The sequence below is a fragment of the Cyprinus carpio genome, chromosome B17, assembly GCF_018340385.1.
Source record: "Cyprinus carpio isolate SPL01 chromosome B17, ASM1834038v1, whole genome shotgun sequence".
Lineage (NCBI taxonomy): Eukaryota > Metazoa > Chordata > Actinopteri > Cypriniformes > Cyprinidae > Cyprinus > Cyprinus carpio.
The window spans coordinates 13930111-13942058 of NC_056613.1; the positions used below are offsets into that span (position 1 = coordinate 13930111).

The window sequence follows — 11948 nt, forward strand, 5'->3', positions numbered from 1 at the left end:
GCATGCGGTGGCACTGTTCCAGATGGTGGGACTGTCAGACTGGGTTCTGTGGCAAGGATTACTGCAGATTTGCCTGGTCTGCTCAGGCTAAGCTGAATCAGTGCTGCTGTTTCTGCCGTGGGAGACACTTAGCAGATTACACTGCTGAACCTCCCCCCACCCAACACACACACACCTCTAAACCATCCAGAGAAGGTCACAAACCATGAGTGACGTGAATGGATCAGAAGGAGACAACATCAGCTCTCTGAAAGCCCTGTGGAACAACCTGCAGTGGGTTAGGCCACAAGGGCGAAAAAGGATGGACAAATGAAATGTTTCCCGAGTTGGATGGATGAGGCCAACTGTGCCATACTGGAATTAGAGCAGCAAAGAGGAAGAGAAAAGGGGCACAGATGTGGGGAGGATTAGAGCTAAGAAGACTGAACTGATTTACCACCTAAATCTCCAGGCAGCAAAGGATAGTGGTTTACACACAGTGGTTTACACACTAATATTAGCATATGGATGAAGAAATGTGTCATGGCCCCACAAACAAACCCACACAATAGTGCATTTAGGGCAATCTGCACCTCTTTCCCCCTTTAATCCCCCTAAAGTTTAAACTATATACGATAAAGACCTTAATAATGAAAATCTGTCCATTACCAATTGCAAAAGCTTGGTCTGAAAGTTAGCCTAGTGTTACAAAGTATTAAACTTTGGCACGTAGCATATCCTGCACTACTTGTGCTTTAGACATGAATGATACCTTAAATCTTGTGGGCTTGCTAAGGAGAGGTGTGCTATTTCTTTTCTAAGCAATTAGCAATTAGACTTTTTTCCTGACAGCATAAATGGACTCACACTGAAGGAGGGATCTGAGCCATATCTAGAAACTAGAATATAATAGAGACTTGGAGATGGGCGCTTTTGTCTTAGGTTAGTAAACAAGAACCCAGAACACTGAAGCAATAGCATTTTGCAAGGGCAAGCATATCTCATTTTTTTCAGTATATATAAAAACAGAATATATGGATATACAAAATCTATTAGTCGATTGGTTGTCTAAATCACTAGTCGACTAAATGGAGTTCCTGAATAATAGGGCTGGTTTTGGATTCAAAGACCCCGATCAGATACTATATTCATAGGTTTTTGCATTCAAAAACAGTTAGATATAGCACAATGGAATGAAACAAAATTTAGCATTTTAAAATAAAAAAGCATTTTAAAATTAAAATAAATTGAGCTAAAATTCATTTTAACACAGGCCCTGTTTACATCATCTGACAATAAGATGACCGATCACAAGTAGATGACACTAAATACAAGTGTAAAAGGAATCTAAAATGTTTTGAGGTAGATGAAAATGCATTCAACCGGATCATTTTATAGTTTAGATGCTCATGTGGTCAAATATGTTTGAACAGATGCAAAAGACTAATCAGTTGAAAAACACAAGGACTTCTTTTTAAATCATTTTAATTTGCTTCATTTCCCAATCGCTTGAAATTGCATAACATGGGTTTGTTCAGTCACCAGTATTTGTGATGTAGAGTGTGAATAAATAAGAGGGAAGTGTCTCAAGGAAATCCAAAACAGCACTAGTCACAGGAGGTGCATTTGAAACGGTTAAAAACAGTTTAAGCCTCGGCTGACCACTTGTGATCACTGAAATCACATCTTAATACAAGGTGAAAACAAGGCCAGTGTCTTAAAAATGCAACACTTGTGACAAGACACTCAAGTAAAAAAAGCACAGTTAGGTGTGACGCAATGGACAAAGACGTATTGCTGTCTGTTACAGCAGTGCTTAAAAGGAACTTTAAAGTAGCAAAAACTCCCTGAGAGGGTTTTATTGTGCAGATAACAGCTAAAGTGCAGCATGCTAACTAAAATAAAATAAACCCCTACATACAGCAATCTCACTAGCCACATGTCAGACAGGTTGAATCACAGGATTTTATTATTCACTGGCACTGTGAAGAGTACGCCAGTCAGAATTAAAGCACAAAGTGCATTTGGTTTCTTTTATGAAACTTTAACCTGTTTTGCACTTTGAGTACATTTAACAACAAGAATGCTGCTTAACATACAAGGAGATGAGATGACAAGCAAACAACTGAGAGACAAAGACAAGCAGGCAGACAAAAGCCATGCTACCAAATCAAGATAAAAAGAGCAGCTTGTTTTGTCACCTAGACAAGCAAAGCTTTCTTTATTCTTGTCGGGGTGAGGACTTGCGCATCACACACACACATACACACCTTTGCAGTCACATTTGCCAAATCTCACAATGTTCAAAAAGACCACCTGGCACTGACCTGCCAGCCAAGCATACAATTATGCCATTTCTAATTTCTGCGAGGGAGGATCTGAAAAGAAAAGGGGAAACAACACATTTTCCAAATAAAGAAGGTGAGAAAAGAAGGACAAATGAATATTCGGAGTGAGTGATGAAGACAGGAATGGGCAGAGGAATAAAAGAGAGGGATGCGCAACAGATTAGAGCAGCGGAAATATGGAGCTGCACGTTTTTTGTCTTTCATTCCTTCGTGCCTTTTGGCAGCAGATGAACACACAGCCGCTCCATCCAGTGAAGAGTGAAAAAATAACGTAACAAACAAACTGGAATAAAGTGAACCTGGCCAAGAACACGCCAACACAACCAACATCCACAAAAGCTCTGGCACCACAAACCTAGTGTTTTCTCTCTCTACCACTCTCCAACCTCCTCCCTTCAGCTTCCCATAATGCCTTTCTCTCCCTCTCTCTCTCCCTGTTCTATCTATCTCTCTCTTACACACTCACACACCAACCACAGCAGTGGGTATTTCTCCCGAGGAGCTCTGGCATTGGTCCAGGAGGTGCCAGTCTGCCTCCTTTAACAGTGCCCTGTGACTGTGCCAAAAGACGCCTTCGCCAACACCACAACACCTTACCAAACGCTCCGCCGAAAAAAGGACAGCGAAAGCAAAAGGGAAAAAAGAAAGTGAGGCAAAGGAAGGCGGGTGAGCTTGACAAAAGAACCAGAAGAAGACTTTTTATGGAGCAGCGAGATTGGTAAAAGGACTTTTCTTCTCCGAAACTTCAGCTAAAATGGACCTAATTTGGGGTGAATTGTGTTCCGGCAAACAGAAGAAAAAGCAATAGCCTTGATAAATATCAGAAAGCGCACAGAATCGAAACACTATTGCATGTTTTCTTTGCAAATTTAATTGGAAGTCTGCCTGTCCATCATCATGGCACTGGAATGAGCCACTTCCTCATGACCCAAGGACCTGATGTTAACCTGGACTATTACAGCACCTGTTTCTGTTGTCATTGTTGCCAATGCTTTTTAAGACTTGAGGATTACACAACTCTAAAATTTACCCTCTATAATATGGGTATATGTATCAGTTGTGATGCTGGTTGGATGGATATCACTGGTGTTGGGTTCAGACAACTCAAGAGTTACCAAAGATTCAGTAGAAAATCTAGAATGGTCAAACTCTTTGGAACCAATTGGAAATGATTTCACTATTTGTAATCCAATTATAAACATTCCTGGCAGGGTGTTTATAATTGGATTCACCTGATTCCATAACCACCTAACCATATTGTCTTAAAGGTAAACTTTGTCTCTTGCTTCAAGCGGGACTATATAAACAAATCTGCTGTGGAGAAAAGGTCTATACTGCATGTAGGCCTACCTGCTGTGTTTATAACTCTGAATATAAAGGAAAAATCAAAGCAATCTCAGTATGAAAGTGTCTTAAACCAATCAGTCTTCAAGTTATTGTTAAACACTGCACATTCAAGGCCGTTTTTGCTGGACCGCATCAACACCACCTCATGCCGGGTCAACTTGAATCAGCTGAGACACTGGAGTCACTGACAAGTTCAAGTGCCTGTATGTCCCCTGGAGGCGACTGCTGATGCATTCATACCATACTTTCTATTCAAACCTGTATCCAAGCAACCATTTCCGGTTGCTATGGTGAAGGCTGGCCCCCCTTATTGCTACAGTTTGCAAGATAGTGCACGTAATCTGTGGAACACCTCCAGCATGCTGATGCCCGAGACAAAACATAAACTAACAGATACAGTTGTAGAAAACAGTATTTTCAGGCCCTGAGCAAACAAATGTCAACTTTCTGAATGGTTTGAAGATGTAAAAAGATGGGAACAGCTGTATAAAAATGTTCACAGGCGCACTAATGAACATGACTTTGCTCAGCATGACGACCCAAATGGGTCCATAATATAGATTTGTTCTTAAAAAAAACCCAGAAAGCCCATGACTTACAGTGAAAGGCCAGTAGTATATTGTAATCTAGGGGTTTGGAATCTCGGCTACTAACTCAAAGGTTATGGTTTCAATCTCAAGTATGGGAAGCTCAGGATCTGGAGAGCTACTTTGATTACAGTTTTACATGTCACCACTGTGCCCTTGAGCAAAGTTCTTAACTACATCCTGTTAATGGTGGACTGAGCCTCCTATTTGTGTATTCTATGTAGCTTTGGATAAAAAGCATCTGCTAAATACTTCTGTGCAGAGGGTGATGGAAAACCAATAGCAGTCACCCAGTCACTCTTTACAGAACATTTTCTTCTCCAAGGTCAGATGAAATTGCTCTTAAAATGGCAATGAGGTAGAAAGTGCATAATTTCAGAGGATATACACACAAAAAGAATAATTTCCCAAAATAAGGATTTGAATCACAAGTAATGCTAATGATACAGACAAATCTGACAAGGCTGAACATAACTAAAATTACCCAATTATTCATTGACTTAAAGGGATAGTTCACCCAAAAATGAAAATTCTGTCATTAATTACTCACCCTTGTGTTGTTCCAAACTTGTAAGACCTCCGTTCATCTTTAGAACACAAATTAAGATATTTTTGATGGAATCTGAGAGCTCTCTGACCCTCCCTATAGATAGCAAGGGTACTACCATGATCAAGATCCAGAAACATATCAAGGACATCAGTAAAGTAATCCATGTGACATCAATGGTTCAACTGTAATTTTACGAAGCCACAACGTAGAAAACATATCCGCGTGGTGCAGCTGACACAGAACAGCATGCGCTGTTTGCGTTCAGTGGATATTCTCCAAAATGGCACTAGGAGACGAATTGTTGAATAAAATCATTATTTTTGTTTTCTTTGCATATAAAAAGTATTCTCGTAGCGTTGTAAAATTACGGTTGAACCCCTGATGTCATATGGATCACTTTACCGATGTCCTTGCTAAGTTTCTGATTCTTGATCGTGGCAGTACCCTTGCTGTCCATGGGAGGGTCAGAGAGCTCTCAGGATGCATCAAAAATATCTTAATTTGTGTTCCGAAGATGAACGGAGATCTTACGGTTTTGGAATGACATGAGGGTAATTAATGCAGGGGTTAAAGCAAAAAAAAGCAAAAATCCTGAGCCTGAACTTTTTTCCAGGGGCGGTGGGATCCTTTCTTTAACATTTGAAATAATACTATGGCAAAGTTATTGCTTTCCTTATTCAAACTGATTTTTTTTCATGAATATATGGTTGACCTGAAGAATGAAATCTATATCATACACTAGGTAAATTATGAGCTATATCACTGCTTATCGTGTGACAGTACAGAGAGATGAGACAAAATACAGATATTTGGTTCACTAGAACAAGACAATATTTTAGTACTATTTTTAAGAAATTTTCAATGACAAAATATTTGTATTTAATTACAAAAAGTTGACAATGCAGTTATATTTTGAAATATTTTAACTAATCTAAGGCTGTAACTAATGATTATTTTGGTAATCAAGTAATCTACTGATTATTTTGACAATTAAGTAATCTGATATTTTTTAGTAACACAAATAGAGAAAGTGAAAACCAGGCTTTAGTATGACTATTTATATATAAACTAAAGATGAGGCAATAATAATTGGCTCAAATAAAATATCAAAACCAAGTAATTACATGGTTTTATTGAACAACACTGTTAAAATACATAATGTAAAATTCCTATACATAATATGAACATAACCTACTTAAGTACATTATGTATTATAACAAATACCTATAGAGGGTGCCAATGGCCTGGTGGCATTTCACTTACAGCGTCATTAAACAATGTTTGAATCCATTAAATTTTTATATTTGGTCACATGAAATCTCAGAAACTTTAATTTGAAATCGCGATATACAATAAATGGCATATTTAGAAAAACCATAACACATTATAATATATTATCAAAGCCCCACAAATGACCTAACACAATGCAATTAGGATTTACACAAGCTCCAGTCTGGATCCAGAACACCTGAGAAGAGATGATGCCAGCCCCTCAGAGGACCTCAGATGATGCTAACCCAGAGACAACATACAGAACTACCATATTTTGCTATAAGTTTGATTGCATAATTGCTGTTAATAGTGTTAATCGTCTGTTTGTTTACGTATTTTTATTGATCTGATCCGAACATTTCTGCCGTATGCACATAAACTGACAGTCATCACTGATAAGCTACCACTAAATATTGAAGAAACTTAATTTTCTGTAAAGTTGCTTTGCAATGATTTGTATCGTAAAAAGCGATATACAAATAAACTTGAATTGAAATGAATTGAATTTATGTTACAAATCTAGTGAGATAATGCACACTGTTTTGCCAGATGAATGTTAAGCAATTCAAATTCACAGCATATACAGAGGAAGAGTTTAGCCCCTTTCACATATACAGTCTTTACTGTAAGTTAACATTAAGAGATCATTAAGAGATCATGTGTGAACAGGACCTTTTCAAAAATCCCGGTAAATTGGTTCTGGCAATCATATCATTCTTATGGAGATGAAAATTTAATTTAATGAAGTTAGATAATTACAATATGGCTGAGCGTTAAAAGTATAATTTTCGCAATTTTTTCTCGATAAAAGGCTAACAAGAATTTGATAAATGTTCGATACGATGTTTATGCGACAAAACCAAAATGAAACAGCTCTAATCGTTTGAACCGCGCCACACAGACCATTTATCCACTCAGTTCAAAGTTCAAACTGCAGCGCAGCACAAGCTCACTAGAGCAGATGCGTTTAATTACTTATGAGTCTTGGTAACGTGAACACTAAACAGTGCTGTGAGATCAAGTGTGAAGTGCATGAGTTTAGTGAACAACAAAAGACTCAGTCATTTAAATGAGTTTAAAGCCAGATGAAACAGCACTGAAAAACAGCAGAAACACTGTGCGCAACAATACAGTTAGAAGGCTTTCCAATCTACAAATCCCCATCATTTACCATGGATTTACTGTAGCAACACTAACTGCACCATGGTATTTGGGCAGAAATGTGGGATATTCATATCAAATGATGTTATATTATCAATGTAGACATGTATTAAATGTATTTAAGCAGTAATGTAATATAATTACAGCGTTTTGTGTGATTAAGCTATAGCAACTGTGCATGTATGCTTCTATGGAAGACCAATGGCCTCAAACAGTCAGAATAATTACATTTAAAAAATGAGGTTGTTACAATTTTTACAGATGTTACTACTACTGTCAACTTAAGCTACTGTCAAATTTCTAAGAGAAAAAAATGTAATATTAAAATTGCTGCCTGCAATGCAATCTGCCTTTAAGCTGGAAAGAAATAAAGATTTGAAATTTATTGTAATATTTATCTATATCATACGGAAGTTCTAAGCGGCCATCCATTATAATTTTTTTTCTTTTTGTTTTCTCGTTATAACGACTTAATTTTCTCGTTATCTCGACATAACGAAGGTCGTTTTATCGTTATAACAACTTAATTTTCTCGTTATCTCGACATAACGAAGTTCGTTTTCTCGTTATAACGACTTAATTTTCTCGTTATCTCGACATAACGAAGTTCGTTTTCTCGTTATAACGACTTAATTTTCTCTAAGGATTTACAAAACTGCGCCAGCAGGTGGCACTATAGACCTGAATATAACTGATGGGGTGTTGTATACTATCCACTTTACTGTACGCGGACCTTCCTCGTGATCGCTATAATTTGTGCAGTCTTGTTTATTACTGACATTTAATTAATTCATAAATGTTAAATGCTTGAATCAATATGAATATTTTGTGTATTAAGTTCCTGCTAGATGCATGAGTTTCACCAACGCATTCTGTTTCATCAATAACTGCTTATCAAAACCAAGGTTCACATCACTGTATTCTGTTTGCACCAATATATATTATATTTGTGCTTCTTTTAGACACATGATTAATTTAAATTTAATTTTAATTTAATGATTAGGTAGTTAATAAGAGGAGATGTTCTGTTTATCTACAGTAGGAAGGGATTTAACGATGTAGGCTGATGTGCTTCTTTTCCTTATTACTAATCTTTATTGTTAACCATATTGATGAGAAATGTGATGTATATGTAAAATCCATAGGCTAATTTAATTCAGTTTTGTTCTGTAATGTTGTAATGGTTTTTTTCTACACACACACATACATTACACGTAGCCTACACATGAACGCTCTTTTCAAACAGAAGCTTGTAACACACATGATATCTGCCACATAATGACTACTACAAATTACAAATTATATATAATTTTATTTCATATAAAGGGAAAATTAAAAGTGAGTTTAATCCAAGCAGCTCTAATGGCGCGGTGTTGCCATTTAAACATGTTAATTACAAAAACAAAACGTTCGTTGTACTGTCTCTGGAAAAAATCAACAGTGATTGATCAGCCTTTATTTATACAGTATTGTAGACGTTATTATTACCTAGGCGAAGCAAAAATTTGCTGAAATATAGGCTACAGTAAGAGCGCCTGCATGGCTGTCCATCAGATGCCTGTCAAAGTTGAGTTCGTTACTATAGCAACAGCGTTATGTCGAGATAGTTATAACGAGAAAAACAAACTTTCGTTATGTCGAGATAACGAGAAAATTAAGTCGTTATAACGAGAAAACGAACTTGGTTATGTCGAGATAACGAGAAAATTGAAGTCGTTATAACGAGAAAACGAACTTCGTTATGTCGAGATAAAATTACGTCGTTATAAAAAAACGAAGTCGTTATAACGAGAAAATTAAGTCGTTATAACGAGAAAACAAAAAGGAAAAAAATTATAATGGATGACCGCTTAGAACTTCCGTAGATTTCAGCCGCCTAAAGCATTCACAAATGGCGCGGGGTTTTCTCGCGATAGCTACAATTACGTCGTGAGAAAATGGGTTTTACGTTGACATCACGAGAAAATTAAGTCGTTATAACGAGAAAACGAACTTCGTTATGTCGAGATAACGAGAAAATTAAGTCGTTATAACGAGAAAACGAACTTCGTTATGTCGAGATAACGAGAAAATTAAGTCGTTATAACGAGAAAACGACCTTCGTTATGTCGAGATAACGAGAAAATTAAGTCGTTATAACGAGAAAACAAGAAGGAAAAAAATTATAACGTATGGCCGCTTAGAACTTCCGTAATATCAGCATGATATGAAAAAAAAATTTATTGTGATAATTTTTTGGCCATATCACCCAGCACTAATTACAATCCAAAACATGTATTTTTCCATTAAATATCAAGCTTTCCTCAAGCTGCTCTGCTCTCATACTAAAATACTAAAAAAGTAAAAATAAACAGACCTGAAAGAGATTTGCATGAAAACACTGTGCACAAAAAACATCAACATCTAATGAAATGCATATTTGGATACATCACATTTAAACAGACTGCTAATAAAGACATTTAAATAAAGAGGCGTGACTGTGGCGATGACATCAGTACATTTTCTCAGGCAGTTCTGGGAAACTGTGCCAGCATGGCAACAGCAGGTAAGGTTTGATCATCCTCCCCAAAACCCTGTTCCACCCCCCCATGGATGCAGAGGCCCGGAAGCTTCCGCCATGCCGTGACAGCGAGCTGCTTCGACAGAAGGGCCGGGAATGCGTGACGGGGGCGGAGCTTTCATGCGCATAATGCACAGATGGGCCCCTGGACACTGCTAGGGCACCAGAACTCCCAGGATGCCACGAGGCCAGCAAAACTGTCATGTTTATATCTGAAGGCACAGAATCACCTGGTTGTTTGCTGGTGATTACATACATCTATTTATTTAAAGTAGGGAACATCACAACCATTTTTAGAATAAGGTCAGATAGTGCCTAGTAGCCAACTGGGCCTAGTTTTACTCTAAAAAGACAAGAACTCAGTCTTGCCAAGTAAGCCATGGACTGATGCATTTTTTATGATCCTTTTCGTCTAACCATAGCAGACATGTAAAAGAAGTGAATGTGGGCTTCACTAGCACACTAGATGTTATAGTCCTGAATGCTTGTCCTGATCAGAGCATCCCTGGCTATTGATAGAAAGATTTTGCATCACTGAGAATCACTCTGACCACCCAAAATAGTTAGTTGTTTTTAGTCACTATGCTAATAAAAAACATCTTTGTTGTTTGCCTTTATAAAACTATACTATAGTGATCACAGTAGCTTAGTTTTTTGTTTTGCTTAGAATTGTTACTGGGTCAATTGTACAATTCAGTTTCTTTTCTGTCCCCAACTTACAAATTATGGCATTTACTAGTGAGAGAATTTTCCTAGAACATAACACGTTATGCTGCACCCTTTTTGCCAATTTTACCTATTTTAATCATTTAAAAATATGAGTTATATTGTTTTTTTCTTCCTCTTTTTTCCCCTAAGTATTTACGCTGTCATTGTAGCTCTGTAATGTTATTATTATTTCAAATTAAAAAAACAAAAATCACAAAAATATGAGTTATGTACAAAATTAATACTGATAGCGAAGTAGTTTTTGAGTTTTGCCTAGCTGTTTTATCATTATAAATAAATGTAAATTATAATAATAATTAAATAAATTTGTTTTATTTATTTATTTTTTCACTTAGTTATAGCATTAGTATGAAACAGGCAAATTATATTTAAAAACATTATGTTGTATCAAATAAGATTGGGTGACACGTCTCAGTTAACCCAAGTATTGACAATTATTAGAAGTTTACTAGGATTTTATGCAATTTGTCCAAAAACCTGTTGTTTTGACAAGAAAGTTTCAATGCCCAAAACGCACCGACTTGTAGAAATGACCCCATCTCGTCTCATCAAATCAATTATACAAAACTACAGAGCTTTTAAAGGCTCTTACGGTGTATGAATACGATTTTATATTCATTTATTTTGATATTAGTAACTACAAGTGACATTTTGCCGGTTTTCCGGTTACCATGGTTTTTGTTTAAATGCGGAAGTTGCCGTCTATACAAATGTCTTAAAGTCCCGGATGTACTGTGGCATTCAAGAGTTTATTCTGAGAAACGCACGAGTGTCAAATCAAGCTGCTTTAACATTAGTGTCCCTTGACATTTCTCGAGAGACGGAATTTACCTGCCACGACCATTTTCTCCTCCCTGCCTTTCAGAGAGCGCTCTTTGGTGTGCAAAACGCTCTTGTTTGCCATACTGAGCTGAGCGACTGTCACGCACAGACCGAGCTGCAGGACGATGAGGATGATGATGATGATGGCCGCGTGCGTTCCCGCATGCCGAAATGAATATGTCCGCGCGAGCGCCATGGAGCTGGAGCTGGAGGAGGAGTGAGGGGACGGCCTCGCCCACCTCATGAATATTTATCAAGTGCTGGGGGACTTCGCCAGATGAATATTAACTAGCCAGAGGTTAATGTGACTTTGCCACAAAAGCCTCCCGTGCGGTATGTGCGGGTAAGAAATTAAATTAAAATAAATATCCACATTAAGATAGCAGTTCGGCATGCAAATGAGTTTCCAGCACCCCCTCACTACAGCAAAACTGAGCATCTGTGTGCTGTCGTAGAGGAGCGCGGCTGCATACATTATAATTAGCATCTGGAATCCATTCATCATGATTATTGCTATTTCTGTGCATGTAAATACTTGCATTATTTCCTTCCATTGCAGTGGTGGCTTTATTCAGTGACAAGTGTCAAAATAA

The 11948-nt window shown here is 37.4% G+C and overlaps 1 protein-coding gene across 2 annotated transcripts in view; it reads right to left on the reverse strand.

Annotated features, from left to right (window-relative positions):
* The window catches only part of si:ch1073-358c10.1 (peptide methionine sulfoxide reductase MsrA), a 31454-nt gene extending 19855 nt beyond the window's left edge, over positions 1-11599 (reverse strand). The window contains exon 1 of one of the 2 annotated variants that reach the window (XM_042742399.1): positions 11365-11599. In XM_042742399.1, coding sequence (XP_042598333.1) covers positions 11365-11599 — 235 coding nt within the window. The remainder of the gene's footprint in view (positions 1-11364) is intronic. The other variant, XM_042742400.1, reaches the window with a different exon arrangement.
* Between the last annotated feature and the right edge of the window lie 349 nt (positions 11600-11948).